Source organism: Cimex lectularius, unplaced genomic scaffold (assembly GCF_000648675.2).
Source record: "Cimex lectularius strain Harlan isolate CLEC.00 unplaced genomic scaffold, Clec_2.1 scaffold43, whole genome shotgun sequence".
Classification (NCBI taxonomy): domain Eukaryota; kingdom Metazoa; phylum Arthropoda; class Insecta; order Hemiptera; family Cimicidae; genus Cimex; species Cimex lectularius.
The window spans coordinates 2,135,721-2,156,573 of NW_019392661.1; the positions used below are offsets into that span (position 1 = coordinate 2,135,721).

The window sequence follows — 20,853 nt, forward strand, 5'->3', positions numbered from 1 at the left end:
ATTTTTATTGTACTTATAGTTGTAATTTTTAATTATTAATTCATTCAATTTAAATAATGTTTAGATGCTGAGAAAAAAAAAAAAAAAAGATAAGATTTTTGTGCAATTTGTTTTTCATGTTTTTAATTGTTTTTTTTTTTTTTTTAATATGATAATAAAACAGGCCCTGAAGATGACAGTATAAAAACGATCGAAAGCTCGGCGAAAACCGAAAGGAAGTTTTTCTCTGTGTTGACCTCTTCCGTAGATCTTCCGAAAAAACTTCATCGTAAAATCTTTAAATAACAGGCTTTTCAGTGTGTCAGATCAAGGATATAAGTAGGGAAAAGCAGGTGCTCAGCTCCCCCCCTCCCGATACAGATGGCTAAATGCTTACCAAAATGAAAGGTAAGGACCAGTATATGGTGGCAGGATGTTGACGGTAAGATGGATTCCGCCAAGTTTTCTGTTTCTTCGTTCTCCAGGAAAGTCACAGACCATCGTCTCCGATCATACTGGTCCATCTAACTGCCTCTTAATTATTACATTGTAGAATTACTATTAGGAAACGTTTTACCATGTTAGTAGTAGGTTTGAAAATGGTAAAATGCAGAAAGGAAATAGGCTGACCAGGGTGATCGGAAAAGAATAAATTATAAAACTATAAATATATCTTACTAGTTTAGTAAGTGCTTTGGTGTTGAAAGTCAAATACTTAAAAAATAGGGTAACGAACAAGTACGAGTTAAATATATAATAATTTTAATTCATTATAATTTGTCTATAATACAGTCAAGATAAAAATATTTACAAAGTGTTAAAAATATCACTTCAGTGGCGAAGCGTATAAAAATAGAATACTGTGTTTTTTTGTTGTCTCCATCGAATCCAATTAATTCACATTCCTAAATAACAGTTCGTTGCTGAAAGGCACTGAGGTAATGTACACGTATTTACACGAATGTACAGATTGTCCGTGAGAGGCGGGGGTCACTTTTCCCCGGAGGTGTGACAGTGCGTGCAGTGCATGCAGAGCGGGCACTGGCCCAGCTTGGACGAGAGGATCGAGCGCAGCTTGAGCGCAGGGCCGAGCTTCATGCTCAGAGTGGTGGTCAGGTGCTCCTCGGTCAAAAGAGCCAAAGCGGATCCGTCTATCCTTTGGTCCCGGAAATTCTGAAACAGACAATAAAACTGTTAGTTTAGTTTGAAATTGGTTAGTAAAATAACCGAAAGTAAAGGATAATCGAAATAAAATTAGAATTAGGCCTCTCCAGGGAACTGCCTGGACATTTCTTTAAATGGAACCACATAAATGCAGGCGGGATTAAAGAGCGCGTGGGCCATAACACGGGTCTATCGAAATATAGTGACTTAGACCTATACATGCGGCGGTTACCTTCGACATCGCACCTGGGCGATTTAACCATCTATATATCATCTAAATACTTATACTCTGCTTACGGTCATTGACACTGTGGGAACTGATCATTCTACGTACCAAGACCATCTTATGGGAGCCTTCCTATGACCAGACCGACATCCTCAAAAGCAAGCGCGAGTAACGTCCCTTAGCCTCTTTAGTGACTGGGAGTTTTGTGGACCTGAAAAGGGCCGTTGTTGTTTCGTAGCGTCGAGACTATGGATCGAGGCCGAGACCGTGTGCGTGGTGCCGTTGGTGGTAGTGATGGTCTGTGACCGAGTGAACCGTTGGCTGAGGTCCGGGGTCCGTGAGTTGACTCCACAGAGGCCGAATGTACTCGAGTGCAGCAGTTGGTGTTTATAGCTAAGTCGGCTGTGTTTAGAAAGCGAGAATCAGGCTAATGCTGCGAGTACCCTTGCTGTCGTCGACGGTGTTCCATTAGTGATTGTGAGAGCTCGTCGGGTTGACGAGTTTGCTGTCGTTGTTGATTAGTGATAGGTGAGATCTCGTCGGGCTGACGATTCTGGTTTCAGACAGGCAGTGCGCCAGCATTCGGAAGAGCTCTACTCTGATTGGCTATAGAGTGATGGGCGAGAACATTCCATTAGTGGCATCTAGCGGTAACGTGGTAACTAAAAGTGGCCACTACAGGCTCTACTGAATGAACAGATATTCCAATCCTTACTCAGTTGAGTTGAATCTGACCGAGAATCATTAACGTATGGACACCCTAGGGGGTGCTTCTGGTAACAACCGACGATAGGAATGTTTTACATACATGGATTTGTACAGGACAGAGCCTAACCATCCTGACTAGACACTTTTGCTTAAAAAGACACATGTACCGGTAGAAGAAACATTGTTAGATTTTGGGAAGAAAAAGAAGAGACGGCCGTAAATATTGTGTGCTACTGATGGACATCTATCTGGGCGTAGGTCTTTGCTACTATAGGAAGAATATTCGCAAGCAGTTTCTTACACAAAGAAACCATTAGGCTAAGGAAGCTGAGCAGAATAGTGAGCACTGAGGCTATGACTACTAACTACATGCCTAGTTTTTGTCTTAGTTCCTTCTGAAATGCAATGTAATGTGATAAAAAATTTAAAATAAATATGAAGAAAGTAAATATAATAAATAAGAAATGTTTTCGGAGTTGTGAAAGATGAGGTACAGTTGGTAGCCCACTAGGCGTAAATTTTATAAAGCAATTAGTGACACACGTTAAACAATCGCATCAACCTCATTCATTTCTTTGTTTAATTGAAATCATTTCCCGTGAAATTTCTCATTTATCTACAACAGTTTTTCAGTGGGGTTCAAGCGTACGGTGTACAAAAGCTATCCACCGTTCTTCGCACCGTCATTCGGTGGGAACGGGTCTGGAAAGCTTCGTCCCCGTCGGATTTTGGCCAAGACGTCTTCAGGGGGTCTAGAAAATGAGCTTTTACCAACTCACAACAGGTTCGGAGTGTTATCAGTACGCAATGAAGTTATTAACGCATCTTAACGACTTATGATTTTACATCAAATTTAATTCCTTTGACGAAGTGGAGCAGTGAACAAGGTCGTGAATGCACGTTCGATTTCCCTCTGGGCGAGTGTTGACTGCTGGTGTGAAATGCCAGCAGATGGTGGTTGATGATTATTACTGATCATGACAGAGCCTATCGCTGAACGAAAAATTACACCACATTTTTAAGGTTAACCACATGTTAAAGTTTATAGATTCTAAACATTTCTGTTTATATTTGAAATAAATGATCACTTGTTTGTATTTGATTGGCCAATAAGTCTGCTAAGTCGAACATTTTTTAGCAATCCCTTTCTACTCTGTCATTTATTGGCCGCCTCTGATTGGACAGTGACATATGAGGCGGTCACGCGTCTGATGTATTAGAAAGAGGTCAGACCCACGGATAATCACTAATGAGGAAATATAAGCCAGGTCAATTTTAATAACACGCTCTCTTATTTGACGTCTCATTTTTTGAATACGGGTTACATAAGTGGTAGCGAAGGGCCAGGTTGGCGGAAAGGGGCTTTTGACGGGTCGTGCTCATCTTGACCGGCCAGAAAACCACACACGATGGAAATCAGAGATGATGGAATTCCTCGTGGAAACGTGCTTCGTTTTTAATATCTTCGCGGAGAGTCTTCATCGAGTTTGACATCCGATTTTGAAAAGTCCCCCGGGAAAACAATGAGTTTTATAATAAGGAAAGTGCACGGGTTGCTATGCGGGCTGATGACGATGCCCAGATAACAGGAAATGGAGCGTTGCTCCTTAGCATACTTCAAACCGCTCACGCATCCGACTACGAATAATAAATGAGCACATCTGTGTTATCCCGTCCTATCCACGGACGTACATGCATGACCACAAAGACCATTCGAAGCAGGCTGTCAATTTTCACGTTGTCTTTTATCCCTCTTCTCCCCCCCCCAAAACAAAAGAAAATCAGAGAAATTCGAAGACCCTAGAAAAAAGTCAATAAAAATATGACCACAAAGCAAGACTTGGCTATATTAGTTACTCCGCAAAATATTTCAATAATCACTAACATTAACGACGATTCCATTCGTTACCACACACATCAGTTCTGTTAAAAAAAAAAACGAATTATTTACTCTCTTAACCACAACTTTTTTGTTTTATTTTTCTAACAGTAGAAACAAAAGTAAAATTGAAAAATTGATTTGTAAAAATCATAAAATAAAATAAACAAACAGGTACCAAAGTGCGTGTCCAACAGGCTGCGATATGGCTTAGGATTAAAGGATGGGGTGTAATGAAAGGAATTGTGGAATCTAATGTTTCGGAATTTTATGACATCTTTCACAAAAGGAATGTTAAGGTGCATATAAATTGTTTGAATACGTAAAAAGAAGGGATTATTATCTTTCGAAGGATTTTGGAATGAAACTCGGGAAGAGTTACAATAATTGGATTATTCGGTTTAACCCCACAATTGTCCAAATTGGTATTATTATTTTCTTGTAGATCTGTCGTTTGCTGCGAAACGTCAGCTTTGATCCTTTGTGTAGACGTGACAGTAGTTTTTAAACTGTTTTATTAGTCTGGTATGTGGATTCCATGATAGCATTTGATGTACAGCCCAAGTTAGCTTCGGTCGTCGATAGCTGTAAGAAGGAATGGATGTAGGTACAGGAGGCATTTTCCCCGCAGGAAAGTAAACGTTATGTGTTGACTTTTATCAACATTTATATTTATTAGCCAACTTTATCAGCCAAGGTTCTAGGTTGATAAAGTAGGCTTGTAGAGAGAGGAGGGTATCTACAGGGTGTTAAAGGGTTAAATGTCAATACATGGTAGATTCACTAAATAAAACGTAGTTCAGTGCCACAAAGTTCTTTACATAAACGACTTTCTCGTCAATGAAATACAAATCTGACCTTAAACTCACACACTTCATTAAATTTCCCACAAGATTACAACATATTTGTTGAAAAATTGGAGCTTCGGAACACACCGTAGCCGCTCAAAAAATAACAAAGGCTTAATTCTGGCTCGTGCAGTGACTTTTCCATCACAAATTTTGGGTAGACCAAAATTGCCTTATTAAGGTATTAGCAAAAATGGAGTGGGTCAACCCCGACCCAAGGGATGTCGGATACACTGGGGGAGGAATGAAGTTAAAATGAGTTTCATTTTCATTGTAATTTTTCTTCAATTATGGACACTTTAATAGAAAAATGTATCTCCTTTTTATTACCAACTAATTAATGTTTTAATTACATAATTTTTAAAATAATAGTCAAAAAATCGCCTAGTTTTAAAGAAAATTTCCAAGCAATACCAACTTCTCCACACTGTCACAATCATATAAAAACACAGAAAAACGATTTCACCACGTATACAAAAAAAACAAAAAAAACACATGAATAACACTACACTTTATGTGAATATAAAGTACTTGATTAAATGTTATATTAACATTATTATTTAGTATTTAAGGTGTTGGTTGAGATAAAAAAAGTCAGTGCCACAAGCAGGATTCGAACCCACGACCTTCGGCTTAATACGCCGCTGCTCTACCACTTGAGCTATCGTGACATCGATCCACTAACTTCTCATCCCGCTTGTGATACTGACTTTTTTATCTCTACCAATACCTTAAATATAGATTAATTAATTGAAAGATATTTGGTCAAGCGGACCACGAAAACTAATGAATTATTATTTAGATTTTTAGAGTACAATTTAAAAAAATACAATCAACTTATTTTTGTAATTTACCCAGTCCCTGAATGTAACCTGAATAAAAGATGAAATTCGGCAATGAAATGAAAAAGGTATTTTTTCTGAAATATTATACATATAATTTGACCGCTCTCTACTTCGACCATTTACGGTTTTTATTAAAAGCACGACATATTCGATGTTCTTGTGTTGCTACTCTAATTGGGTTGAATATCACGTTTTTTATCCTTCCAAACCAGATTCCACTACTAAAAATTCATACAAAATATAAAAGTGGGTGTCATTGGAATACTTATAAAACAATGCAACTTTGTTGAAATACCCAAAATTTTGAAGGAAAGTCAATGCACAAGCCAAAATTTGGTTTTTAAAAATAAATAAATAAAATCCTAAAAATCGCGGTTTTTGATATTTGTTAGTCTCTGAAAGGCTACGGTGTATTCCGAAGCGCGAATTTTTTAACGAAATATTGTTTTCTCATGGGAAATTTAATGTAGTTTGTGAAATAAATGTCAGATTTGTATTACAATGACGGTAATGTAGAGAAAATACGACTTTATTAAAAAAAAAATCTGATTTTGTACTAAGATATATTAATATCTCAGGAAACAGTAAAAACCCTCGTTGTGGTGGTTAAATGTTTAGTCAATCCACCGTAGCAGTATTGACATTTAACTCTATAACATGCTGTATATTGGAGGAATGATAGCAGTATCATCTGCAAAAGTGTGCCGTGATTGATAAGTAGGTCTGCACGTAAAGTATAGGATCAAGTACAATCAAGGATGCTACCCTGTGAGAACCTTGCTTCAACAGGGTATAAATGGATGGTCCCTGGCTGACCTGAAGAAGCTGCCAGTCAGATATGATCAGCAAACCGGGATGCCGGACTCGATCTTGAAACTTGATCAAGGAAAGAAACATCCAAGCAGTATTGTTTCAGCTCACGAGAGGAAAGGTTGCGTCGACAAGAGTATGGTTTTATAAGTGTAGTGATGTTTTGAATGCCGAAAAAGTGAAATAGTATGTTTTGTTCAAGGATAGGAAGAATTCTTATCAGGAGGAACAAAACGGTGATATTTTGCACAGGCATATCGACGCACGGGCGTTGAGGTTTGGGGAACATCTTTAGTTTGGAAAGCTTCCATTTTAAGGAAAAGGAAGTAGTTCTTAGAGTATCATTAGTTCGAAAGTTGGTTCTTGTTCTATGGTTTCTGCGTGATGAGGACGGAATATTTTGGAAAGAGGTTGAAGGAAGAATGAAACTTTTCCTTCGGCCGATGACCGCCGGAATTGTTATGATAGAACGTGTGGTAGCTGTCCAAAGTGTAAGGTTCGTTGTTTAAAACTGACATCGCTCTGCTTTATTTTTCTTCAAATAAATTGATCGTCTCAGCACAGTAAGGATTCTTCTTGAGGATCTGTAGCCTGGACGTTTCCGATCATCCGCTGTTGACGCTCCGTTTTGGTATATAGAAGGCGTATTGAACCTTCAGTTAACTAATAAAATGCGTCTGACAGAACAACCTAGTGTGTCTAGGAGGATCAGGATGATCGGTCATAACGATTAAAGTACTTTCTGATTGTCATATGATAAGAGAGCCTTATATAGTTAAGTTAAATTAAATGCCATACATAACAAAATAGTTAGAATAATAATTTTTCTAATTTTAAGAGTATACAGGGTTGAGAAGCCTAGGAATCTAAGAATTTATATGGTCTGGCCGAATTTCACTTGAGTCAATGAGGCTATCAAAAAATACGAGTTTAATATTTTTAGCCTGGTTTCGAATGTTTAGCTTTTTTGGAGAAAAATAATACAGGGTACCTCAGGCCCAGTCCAACTTCAGAAGTTCAAATACCACCCTATACATCTTGACACGTCATTTTAAAAGATCTTGTACGGTGAAACAATGGTGCAATCGAATTTTAAATTGGTCAAAATTGACAAAGTTATGGCAAAAAGTTGGAAAAAAACGACTTCCGTTTGTTTCGTTGTTAATTGCAATAATTCCCTTCTTAATTAAAGTAAACACTAGTTGCCTTTATTGTTCACATTCTGTCATTGTTTGTCAAACTCGCATTATAAGAGAAAATTTTAATTGCTGGAAGTAGATAAATTTTACAATAGTACCTACTCCTTAAAGAAAGGGTGGTCATCCACCAAAAAAAGAAAAATGAGGGTATTGATATAGGAGCAAGCCAAGGAGAAATAGACTGATTTCGAAGCACAACAGGGAAGGAGGTAAAAGAGTACTTGGGAAAAATGACAAGGGCATCATAGCAAGAAAGATGGACAAATAGCAATAAAGGTCGGCTTACATCCAAATTTTTCCCAAGCGTTGAAAAAAGACAAAAAGCAAAATGGCTACACCCCGACTACTGGACCACCAAAATGCTATCAGGACATGGAAACTTCGCAAGCTGTTTTCATAAATATAAGAAAAGACAAAGCCCTTTATGCTCCGTTTGCAGCACTGAAGAAGACGCCGAACATAAAATCTTCAGCTGTATCAAATTCAAGGCAGAAAGAGAACGTTTGCGAAAGACCATCACCTCAGCAGAATGGCCGCCTAATCTCCAAAAGCTAGTCGGTGATATCAAATCTTTTGGAGCACTAAAAGACTTTGCCTCAAATACGCTTAAATGAACAAGTCCCTATTTAATCTACTTAAGGTAAGTAAGTACAAATAGCAATAAAGGTCGGCTAACATCCAAATTTTTCCCAAGCGTTGAAAAAAGACAAAAAGCAAAATGGCTACATCCCGACTACTGGACCACCCAAATGCTATCAGGACATGGAAACTTCGCAAGCTATCTTCATAAATATAAGAAAAGAGAAAGCCCTTTATGCTCCGTTTGCAGCACTGAAGAAGACGCCGAACATAAACTCTTCAGCTGTATCAAATTCAAGGCAGAAAGAGAACGTTTGCGAAAGACCATCACCTCAGCAGAATGGCCGCCTAATCTCCAAAAGCTAGTCTGTGATATCAAATCTTTTGGAGCACTAAAAGACTTTGCCTCAAATACGCTTAAATGAACAAGTCCCTATTTATTCTAATTATTAAGTCCTAAATATTGTTATTATTGTTAGAGTTTTATTACCGTTATTTATTTATTTATTGCATAATTAAACATAGGTTTAGGTTTAGGGTTCCGGGCTGTTTTCCTCTTCTTAGTAAGAAAATTTTAGATAATATAAACCAAGAAAATAAAACCAAAGAAAAGTAAATGTGCAAGGGGAAACCAGTAAGGGAAGACCTTTTGTTTTAGGTTCTAAAATGAAAATATGGTCCCTTCAAAAACCGACCAGCGGTCTCGCCTGAAGGAAAGATCGTTGGGAGGTATTTTTATCCCATTTATTTGAAATCCCTTAGATATACAAATTCGATTAAGCTAAAGCGTTTGTCCACCGGTATGGGGTCTTCGTCAGGTACGGCGGGGTGGTGGAAATGGTAAAATTAAAAAAAATAGTACCTACTCGTTGCATTCTGTGTTCCATTCAAAATAAACTAATAGGTACTACTGTAAAATTTATTTACTTCCAGGAATTAAGGTTTGCTCTCATAATGCGAGTTTAACACGCAGTGATAGAATGTAAACAAAAAAGGCAATTAATGTTTGGTGAATAAGCGAATTATTGAAATTAACAACTAAACAAACAATATGCCTTTTTTCAAACTTTTTGATGTAACGTTATCATTATTTGACCAATTTAAAATCCGATTTCACCATTCTTTTATGCGTAAAAATCGTCGTATACGCGTAGGGTCGTATTTGAAATTTTGAAGTTGAACTTGGCTTTAGGTACCTTGCATAATTTTCATAGAGAAATTCAGCCGGGCCTTTTAAAAAGGACACCCTGTAGACAAAATTGAAATTGTATGATTCCTTATCTGATTTTATCAACTCCATCGAAACTTTTGATCTTGTTGCTATTAGAAAACCATAGAATTATTTAATGAACCCGGTTGATTATTTTTGATTGAAAAGTCAATTGGATAAAGAACTGAAAGAGGGTTTCATCCGCGTGACGAAATCGTTATTTACTAAGTGCCAGCTCGCCTAGGTTTTGATCGGCACTCGACTCCGTACCGAGGAACACAGGGTCTTTTGAGTTTGAAGGGTGGAAATAAATATTTGCCTTTGACGGTGTTTGTTTCGAAAGCGAGCTCTGTCACCTTCGGACACGTTCTCGGCAGGTCTCAAGTTACAAATGTTCTTACATCAATTCTACTTTCACCCGGCCACCCATTAATTGATATCATTAATAATTCGCGTTTCCGTTGCGAATCCGCCGCAAGCGCACGTATATCTCGAGTTACGTGCCGGTTACGAGAGGAACAGTCGTGACACCGACATCCCCCGGGACACGGGGGTCAAGTTCAAAACGCTTTTTTAATCAATGCCCGACCAAAGCGCCCGGATGAATTACGACATAAACAAGGAGCCGGCGGTAACAAGGATCGTAGACGATTTACGGCCGGGGTCGTCCGCCATTGAAAGATTGAACGATCCAATGGAAAAGTAATTGTTTTCATTTGGTTCATTAAGCCAGCCGAATGGCCTGATCACGAGCGGACCTTTCGCCTATTCGCACGGCACGCTCTAATTGTCATGGAAGTTGGAAGCGTTGCCTTGACTTGTCCCGACAGGTCTACCCTTGTAAAACATGACTTTAGACCGGTCCATAACCCGTATTTTGTAAACGGGAGAATCTCATATCAAAACACTCACTCTTTCACGACTCAATTTAAGTTATAAGCTATCTTATATAAATCTCGTGTTGGTTCGCACCGCAGGACATTTTTTTAAACCTCAACCGTTCATTTGATTAGCAATTAAGAAGAACAAGAAGTAACCAAAAAGCCAACGAAAACGATAATGATTAATCACCAATAAAGTCCATGTACACAGGCTCTACTACAAACGTATAGTTTGATCTTTTCGAATCATCTGGTCCGTTCTCTCTGATTTAACTTGCCATACTTATACAGGGAGTCCTTTTTAGATGAAGCAGCTAAATTTCCCTTGAATTTCAATTCGCTATCAAGAAAACAAAAAATACGTATTTAACAGTTTAGTCTAGTTTTTAGTTGAGATGAAAAAAAGCTAATGGCACGAGCGGGATTCGAACCCACGATCTTCGGCTAGTTACGCCGCTGCTCTACCACTTGAGCTATCGTGACCTCGATCCCCTCGGACATCAACTTCCTATCTCAACCCCACCTTATGAGTTTTCCCTCCTTTTTGCCATTTTTCAAATGTGAATAGTGATCTTTTACAGAAGGAATAGAATAATTTATGGTGATGAGAGGGACTTTGGACTGATTTGTTTGATTCGATTTAGGAAATATTGTTTTGTAGCAGTATTGATATCAAAATCGTAAGTCCAGATGGTCTCAGGTTGAGATGGGGAGTTAGTGACCGAGTGGATCGAGTTCACGATAGCTCAAGTGGTAGAGCAGAGGCGTATCTAGCCGAAGATCGTGGGTTCGAATCCCGCTCGTGCCATTAGCTTTTTTTCATCTCAACTAAAAACCTTAATTAATTGTAATGTATTATTTGGTCGAGCGGACCACGAAATTAGTGAATTTTAGTCTAGTTTCAAATGTTTACCTTTTTTGAGAAAAATTATACAGGGTACCTCAGGCACAGTTCAACTTCATTTCATATACGCCCTATACGTCCTGACTATGCATAAAAATATGCATAATTTTACGCTGAAAACATTGGTGCAATCGGATTTTAAATTGGTCAAAAAATGACTAAGTTATGGCAAAAAGTTTGAAAAGTTCGTTTGTTTTGTTGTTAATTGCAATAATTTGCTTCTTAACTAAAGTAAACGGGCGTCGGTGTCTGCACACAGTTCAGGCGTTGTCACGGCGCTCGTCACTGTAAAGCACAGGTCCCGGGTTCGAATCTAGCAGCCCTGAATTTGAACCCGACATACTTATAAATGTTTTTATTCCAGAAACATCGCCACCACGAGTGTTGATGTGATTTCTGCTGTTCCGTACCTTCGTAAAAAAATCTTAGCTCCACATCAATCAATCATCACCCTGGTGTCTGATTTTGTTCTACCAGAAATCTTCTAAGCCAGTGTCAAGCCATCTGGACTTAAGTCAATAAGTTAGAAGACTTAAGTCAAATCAATACTCATGTTGAACTGGCACACCGGCACTACTGGGTCTGTCTTCACTCGCGGGTTTTTTGTTTGAGTTATTCAAACGCGTTTCGGCATTACGCCATCTTCAGTGAAAAACTGTCTGTCAGGTAGTTTGAGTAGGGTTTATCTAGTATTGCGTCCGTCGCTTGTCGCTGGGGGCGTTGCGTTAGGGGGCGTGGTCTCCGTGCTCGTTGATTGGTAGTGGAATAACTCAAACAAAAAACCCGCGAGTGAAGACAGACCCAGTAGTGCCCGTGTGCCAGTTCAACATGAGTTCGCCAACTCGCAGACCAAGCCCCAACATCTACCAAATCAATACTGCTACAAAACAATCTTTCCTAAATCGAATCAAACAAATCAGTCCAAAGACCTTATCATCACCATAAATTATTCTATTACTATTGTAAAATAACTCATCCAATGCCAAATTTAAATATTATAGAGCAAGTTGCGAACCCTCGTTAAAAAAAATATTGTATACATTCTGTCCATTATTGGTCTATTGTGCAATCTTCATAATTGTATAGAGCCTTTCGTTTGAAAGTTATTTGCAGATTCCAAAGCTTCGTTAGCTCTCCAGTGTCCAAACAGCAGTTCTACTAACATTCTAGTCATACGTCATAAGGTTAGTAGTTCTGCTGCTAGTTTCCGCGATAATCCTCTTATGAACGTGTGTGCAGACCTCAGTCTTGGAGTAAATACCAATTGAACCAAAAACCTTTCTTAACTTAAACCTTTCTTAATCTATCGTGTGATGAACCTGTGTTTTTGCATAGTTGGTATGACGGAAAATGGTTTAGGGGCCTTCTCGTTGCCCCTGTGCTCTGTACGTTTTGGTTCGCAAACAAGAGTAATTTTATTTTTTCCCGAATGTTAGGAAGGGCTTTGTTACAATTACCAACTACTGTAGACTTAACTGCCGATGAGATAAACACTTTGCACCAATAGAGTACATGTTCCTTTGAATTATCTCCTTCCTGACAATATCTGCCTAGTCTGGTTTCTGCCTTCAGTGTTTGAACTGTCAATTCAGCAAATTTTCAATGTTAGTCTAAAAACTGCCAAGGTTTAGTAATCTTGCAGTTAGTTTCTGGGATAGTCGTGTCTTTACACCTTTTTGCATCCCTTTGTGTTGCAAAACAGGAAACGAGGACTCATTCATTTTTAACCCATTGGCAATTTTTGACGTTTCTGTAATTTGATGTGTTGTCTGTCGCTTAAGGTGATTGTACCACACATACTTATAAGACTCCTGTACGCATTTTCGGCGAGAGGTATGGAACAAGACAGAGTTGAGTGAATATTATGCACGACCATGTTGGAAGTTAGCTGGTAGTTGTACTTTCGCGTACTCATTTATTTTATTACTAATTACTTTCCTTAATTACTTTAAGGAAAAATATATTTAAACAAACTCACTTGAGCATATTCGGCACACATTTCGACCGAAGCGACGAACCCCGCGACGTCTTCTACCGACCAGTGGCTTACTGTCTGGCTATCGGGCGTACACGGTTTCTCCTGGCAGGCAGAGGCGCAGGCAGCTTTCGCAGCCAGCTTCCTCGCCTGCCCGATGCTCGCCCCGGCCCCTCTTTTGCTCGCCCTGAGAAGCGGAAGGACGTCCGCGCCGTACAGCGACTCGGAGAGGCTGCGCTTCTGCTTCTTCGGCGGCTTGGCAGACGCGCTCAGGTCCAGAGGCGTGTTGCCCGCGTCCCTCTTCGTCGCTCCTTTCAGGTAACTCTCCAACTGATGGCCCTGCCAAACAGGACATTAATGAAATACACTGTACACAAAACATTCAAAATCTACGATGAATTACAATTGTAGGTCAAGCTCATTGGTAGGTCTGTACCAATAACAAGGGACAAATTTATAATTCACTGGCTAAAAATAAGAAATTTCTTGCTCAGTGTGGAACACTAGTCATCTCATGGTAATCTGGTCATTTCCGGATGGTCATCTCCGGCCATCCTGATCTACCTATTACTGGTATTTTCTTCAGGTCAGGCGCCTTTCGGCATTTCTTTCATGGTTTTATCTGTGTTAATTTTTAGTCGTACCTTTTATCAAACGTTAATAAAACGAGAAAGGAAACAAGTACCCTGGTTTACTTTCTAATTTATATTTAATTAAAAATGTAAGAAATTTTACTCCATTAACATGTCTAATAGACGAAAAACCTCTATTTAAAGTTCTATTTTATCCAATTTTTCGTAATACGCTAATATTTGACTGCTTTTCTCAAACGCGGCTCATATGTTTTATCACAATGAAAACTGGTTTCTGGCCCTGAGGCCATGATAAATTACGAATCAGTTTCCAACGTCTTCCACCGGATGGCAAAAAGGAAAAATAAGGCAAACATTTATGATTTATTTACTATCGATTATTTAATACTGAGGGTTATAATTTTGTTTAATGCTTTAAAATCAAGCTGTCGCAGCATAAGTTTGTTACAAGAATTATGATGGTCGTGTAAATAAGAACTTTTATAATTTATAAAGGACTTCTACAACCACGTCTCCTTTTACAACCAGGTCCTTCAACCTGATGATGAGCTAAAAGGCTCGAAATCCGGATCGTTGCAAAAAACTTACTGTGAGTAGGAACTATCTTTTTAAAAAGGATTGAACACCACACTCACTCCATCATTTATCATTTCTATTTTATAATTATTGTGAATGGATCGAAATTGAGCTTCTTAATATTTCTAAAATCTAGTTTGCGAAGTATTTCATAAAGCTATCGTTGCTAAGCTACATTTTTTTGTTCACGAATAAAATAGATAAAATTAACAATATGTAAGGTTTTGTTGGGTGGGCTGTCGCTATTATATACTATTGCCCACCTATTTTGGTTCAATGTTGCCATTTCCTTTGTCCTCTGACTAAACGCGCGTATACACCGATCTCATAAACGACATTTAACAATATATGCTTATGTATCACAAAAATGCAGGACAGAAAAATTTGTGATTTTTTATTGGTTCGTCTATTTGATGTTCCTGACAGGGGTTGGTTATTACTGCTCATTTTTATACACATCTGGTAGTATACCTATGTGCTGTCTCCGAAGCTACTCACGGCTGCAAGGTTTTTAAACTGGAATAGCGTCGATGAGGGCATTAGAAATGCATGCAGTATCCTATATTACGACTGTAATCGGTAATGAAGTCTTAGTGTTGTTGGGGTTGTTGATGTTAGTTTGTGGTGCTTCAGTATTTTCAGTGTTTCAGATGTCTTTATTCTATGTCATACCATAATTAGACTTGATAAAAACAATCATTAATTAAGTCGTTGATTGTTAAAGATCAATTGGGTATCCCGACTTCTGTTTGCGGGGTTCCCTTAAGTTTTTATTATTTCAACCTCTGAAAACTACCTGCTGATGCGTCCTGACCATGTTGAGGAGGGCCTGCGTCGCGTTAAGATCTATGACTGGAGGCAGGACGGGCGGGACGGGGAGGAAGCTGAGCATCCCCTGACCTTCGCTCTTGACGTCTTTTTCCGTCGCAGGACTAGCTGAAGGGGGTGGCAGGAGGCCGGGAAAAGGCGGAGACGTCCCAGGTTTCAGAGAGGAGAAACCGTTCCTTCCGCTAAGAAAGCTGAAAAAATAACAGAAAATTAGCACTTTGACTGTATAGTTATGATAAGATGAGGTCAAGTAGAAAAACTCTACTCTCTAAGAATAACTGTTGACTGTCTAGTCTCGTAGAAATCTAGTATAAAACGGCTTACAAAAATTTGTTTTTTTTTCTTTAAGTTTCTTGCAGTTATGGGATATAAAAAAAACTTTTCATTTAGTATATGTGACAATTTTACTTTTAACTTCTCTGGACTCTTTGAGTCTCCCTGTTCATTACGGCTCAAAAATGAGTGAAGGCAACAAGAAACGGATTGTGAACGAAACGAACACGAGTTTTTGGGAGAAAACGACATAGTCCACAAATTACTGGCAGGGATTTTAAGACATTGCCACTAAAGCACGTTTTCTAGCACTGAGATGGCAAATACAAATAACACCGAAACAAAGGACACGAAACCTCCACTGATTTACATTATAAACATGTATGAATACTCATTCACTAACAGAAATTTTAGAAAACAGGAGGTGAAAATTCATTCTTTTTAAAAAAACACCTCAAATTTTCTTCAACTACTCACAAGAAACGACAAACAAACCGACGTTCTACATATCAACTGCAAGAGGAAAAAAGTACCGCGTTATAATAAAAGGTCTACAGTTTTCTACCCCAACAGGAATAGTAGTTTACGAATTAAACAACAAAAGATATGAAGTAGTAAATTGTATTAACTCTCCATCACAATTTAAACTACCGTCGGACAGGTTCTTGTAGACCTAGATCGAAACGCTATGAAAAAATCTATGATATCACGATGCTTTTGAACACCAAAAATAAAGATTAAAGAACCTTTTAAGCAGAGACAAATCTTGCAATGCATTCGGCGTCATGGTGTCGGGCAAACCTATTGTAGATATCAGCTTAGGTGCTTTCGATGTGGAGATCAACACGAATCTGGAGTTGCAGAGGTGAATCGGAGAATAAAATGCAATTTTTGTTGTTAATCATTTATCTAATTGAGTACGTACAATCTTCCTAGAAGAAGATACAGAGCACTTGATTAGGAAAAACATAAAGATAAAATCCCAAAGATAACCGGACACTCGTATTTTGTTGTTTACTTCAAACTATTTTTATTGTAGTATGTACATTATACTAATTTTAGTGTAATCAAAATTAAACGAGAGCAGAAATTCATGAGTTTTACTAAAAATTATTTAATATTGTTTGAAAGAAAATTCACTGAAATACCAGAAAGTCATTTAGTGATAGACTAAAATTTAACAAATAATTTATTACCTAGTTTTGTTCTTAATAACGCGTATTATCTCCTATGGCCTCGAGTATTATTCTCCGCATTGAGTAAATAAGCTATCCGATTTCGTCTTGTGAAACGGAATCCCATTCTTCAACCAGAGTTGCTCGAAGCTGAAAAGCGATCGAAGTCCAACCTGTTTCTTTATCATGTCCTATAAGTATTCTATGGGATTCCTATCAGGAGAACGTTCCGGTCAACTCATCGTGGTAATCCCTGCATCACTGCATACAGTGCACTGCACTGGGCAGAATAAACAGTTTATACCATAAGAAAGAAGAAGAAGAAGAAGAAAAATAACTTTATTCTGGGACCGGTTTCCCCTAAGAATAATTTACATGAACTAAATAAAGGAAATACCTTCTATGAAGTTAAAAGTAAAAAAAAAGATAGAAATCTTGGCACAATGTATACCAATAAGGCAGGACAGAAGAAAAAATTACAGAACATTAAACAAAAATAACAAATGTTAACGTGAGGTCTCTGCTTGGAGGGAGAGGAGGTGATTATACAGGTGGGATTTAAAGGAGGAAAAGGAGGCAGCGTGACGAATAGAAAGGGGAAGGGAGTTCCAGAGTTTAGGGGCTCGGATCAGAAAGGATCTTTCGAAGGTATGGGCTGTATGTTGCGGAAGGATAAGGTCGATTGGGGATGAACGGGTCTTACAAGTGAGATGTGAGGAGTTGAATTGGAGGGATTGGATGATGTAAGGAGGACGACGAGTGTGGATGGACTGGAAAAGAAAGCAACTTAGGAAATAATGTGCACGGAAGGAGGGGAATAACCAGGAAAGTGTGGAATACAACCCCGACACCCGGGATCCCCGTGGGGTGCCGTACACAAATCGTACGCAACAATTCATAATACGCTTCAATCACGCGTTCTCCCCCTCCGAGAGACCACCGTATGCCAAACAGCTATAATCGAAGAAGGGAAGTATAGGGGAAGATACAAGGAGTTTGCGGGTGGAGAAAGGTAAGAGAAGCAGGACCGACGAAACAAGCTGAGGGAGGCCATGGAATGGCGGGAAATTTGGGAAATGTGAGAATGCCAGGAAAGGTTTTGGTCAAAGACTACTCCTAGGTTTTTAACCAAAGAGCAGAAGGGGATGGGATGGGAGAAACGGTTATAAAATGTAAAAAGTCATGAAATTTGAAAATGAGAAAAAGCCAAATCTGGGCATTTTGCTCCACAAGACGCGGTCGAGCATTGTTTTCAATAAATGGAGCGAACAGAACCAAAGCAATGTTCTGAATAGACCTTCATGCAGTCAAAGATCCATTCGGTATGATAATCAATTCGGTACGGACTTGGACGTGGGTTCCACCCTATACCATGGCATGTGAATCAAAGCGTACTTCCACGTCTTCTCCACACACGGTTCCGGGTCGTCTGAGATGATGATTAGCGAATGGTAGTTTTTGTACCCAATATCTAGTAATAAAGAAACTAGTGTGGGAGGTCTACAGACTGGGCTATTCTCACGAAGACTTCTAATGACTGGAGTTGACTACCTATCAAGAAAGTCGTTAAACGACGGTTCCATAGTGTGGTAAAGCAACAAAACCATCACCTCATGGTCGACCACTACCTATTCTTCGATCAGAGTTCCCCTAGTCTCTAAACCGCTATAGACCATCATGGGTGGTACAGCGCGGCACAGCCGGTGTAATTGGGGGCGCTACCTCCGTTGTTAACCAAAACATCTTCCCGGGCGAGATTTTCTCGACTTAAAACCGTGCATTCAAGAAAAAAATTAATAATTACATTTTTACTCAAATTGATTGTTTCTTCAAAGACAACAAATTAAAAAACCAATTAACTCATTCCATAAGTTGGCTCCGGAAAGGATGAAATTGGACTGATTTTCTTTATTTTTAATTTAATGAATGTAAAATACCTTCGTAAACGTTTTAGTCAATAAAAAATAGTTTTTATACGAAATGTAAGCTCTCTTGTCTTCCTGCTGGTCCATTCCGGCTGGGTCAGTGGCTCCTGGGAGTCGCCTCTCATACCCCTCTGGAATCACTCTATGATTAGATCATATAACCTCTTTACGACATGTGCACCGCGACCAGTATTGGTCTATTGTGAATGGGCTCTCTATGGCTAATACCTAACCGGTAATGCAAAAAAGTTAAAGTTACAACGTGTTATTAATATTGTGTTTCCCTCCTGAGCGCTGCAGCTGTACAGCTTATTGTACTGTAAAACAACTATTAATCTTTATACCAAGTTATTTGGAAATAAATGAAAGTGTCCGGTTTTTGTCTTTGGGTGTATTATTTCAGTCAAAATGTAGGTTGTAACAGAAGGTGAAAGATATGATGTAATGGGAAAGCCATTTAGAAATCTATTCTGCCGATGCGTTCCTCTTTTTGGCCTCGTGAGAAAAAAAGCTGTTCCAATGGATGCTTGTTAGCGGTCACAAAGGGCGCCCGGGAAAGACATTGTGATCCGGAAAATCAGACCGGGTCCTATTACAGTGAAAACCCTTTGAAACTGCTGCTTTTCCAAAGTGGAATCGAACATTTAAAAAAACAAAGGAAACCATGATATTTGTGCGGCCCGGATTGAAAAATTTGCGGTCTGTCTTTTCCCCCCGTGGGGTAAATTCTGCGCGACGGGCGTGTAATGTTACCTCAATTGGCCTGAGGTCGAGTTTTGAAACGGGCTGAGGCTGTTTTGAGGTTTCCAGTTTTTACTCGCGTCCTTCGGATGTCAGCATGTCGTTATGCTAGACTGACGCTTGTTATCGGCGTTATTTAAACACCATCCGCCGATATTCCAACCTTCGTGGGATCCAAAAAGGAAAAATCCACTTCACATTTTTTCACCTTTAATTACGACCAACACGCTAGTTTTACTCCTATGACCTCTTTTTAAAAAGGATGGTGAAATTTAAAACCCGGTCAAATAAAAGTATTTCGATCATTATTTTCGATTTGTGTAATTTTCTTATAACCAAGATGTCTCGTAAATTTTAGAAAGGGTCTCCAAAATTTAGTTATATATTTTATTGAGAGGACAAAAATAATTAACAAACCTAATAATTCCTTTACCGTAAAAACCGTCGTTAAAACTTTCACCAAAAAATACAAGGATAGCTTGTTTTTATCATTAATATTTCTGTTGTTTGATTTCTATAAATTCATATTCGTTTCAAAACATAGCGTTTGTAATCTAAATCAACATTTAACGCTCCTTAAGTGGTTAAAATATATTTACGACCTTTGGTGAAGATTAAGTTCTCAAGGCACGTTTCCACATTACAGGATCATAATGCTTGTCATCATATTCAAGTTTTTATCATATGAAAAAATTAATAAAGCTCAAAATTAACCCGGATCGAAAACTGTACTGGTCATGAGTGAGTTGTCAGCTTGTAATAATGCTCAACAGGGGGTAACGGAAATTTCTATATTGTAATTTTTGGTTTCAAGAAGTAAAAGGTCAACATTAGGCCTACTAAATTGACTTATGTGAAACTTAGCTCGTAAAGAACTGAATAACACCATGGAATGAACTGGAATGAATCAAACACGCCCGATTTCAAATGATTCTTTGTGACAGTTGATTTCTAACAAAAATTATTCCTGTATTCATTTTACGTTTTAGTGGTCAATTGACCAAGTTAATTCTTTCAATTAATTATTCTTTCTATATAAGGTTTTGGTTGAGATAAAAGAGTCAGTGACGAGCAGGATTCGAACCTACGACCTTCGGCTAAATACGCCGCTACTCTACCACTAGAGCTCGAATCCAACGAAAACGTAAAATGGATTAATATATAATAAGTAAAAGAAGTATCATATCACTAAACAGCTCCCCGTGGCCACTGCATATGTCGCTGAGAATCCAATCCCGATTACACGACATTTAAAAATGGCAAAAAAGAGGGAAAAATTCGAACGGTAAAACAAAATCTTGTAATTTACACAATTAATAGTGATGAATGTGATAAAATACAGGGTGAATTGCTACTCGTGCTACAAACTTCTCCAGTAGATTCTTCACCCTAAAATGAACAAAAAAGTTCATATTGTCCATGGTCCGATTCTCAACCATTTCAGAGTAATTTCGCTTTTTATCGATTTTGAAAGATATCACGTCCTGGCGTCGGAAAATCGTGATATCTTTTAATCTAAACATTTCTCTGAAAAT

General features: G+C 38.5%; 1 protein-coding gene across 1 annotated transcript in view; it reads right to left on the bottom strand.

Annotated features, from left to right (window-relative positions):
* Positions 1-724: 724 nt before the first annotated feature.
* LOC106662598 overlaps positions 725-20,853 on the bottom strand; it is a 27,091-nt gene continuing 6,962 nt past the window's right edge. The window contains exons 2-4 of the mRNA XM_024224890.1: positions 15,173-15,395; positions 13,211-13,546; positions 725-1,152 (exon numbers count right to left, since the gene is read on the bottom strand). Of these exons, the coding sequence (XP_024080658.1) occupies positions 970-1,152; positions 13,211-13,546; positions 15,173-15,395 (742 nt within the window). The 3' untranslated portion in view covers positions 725-969. The remainder of the gene's footprint in view (positions 1,153-13,210; positions 13,547-15,172; positions 15,396-20,853) is intronic.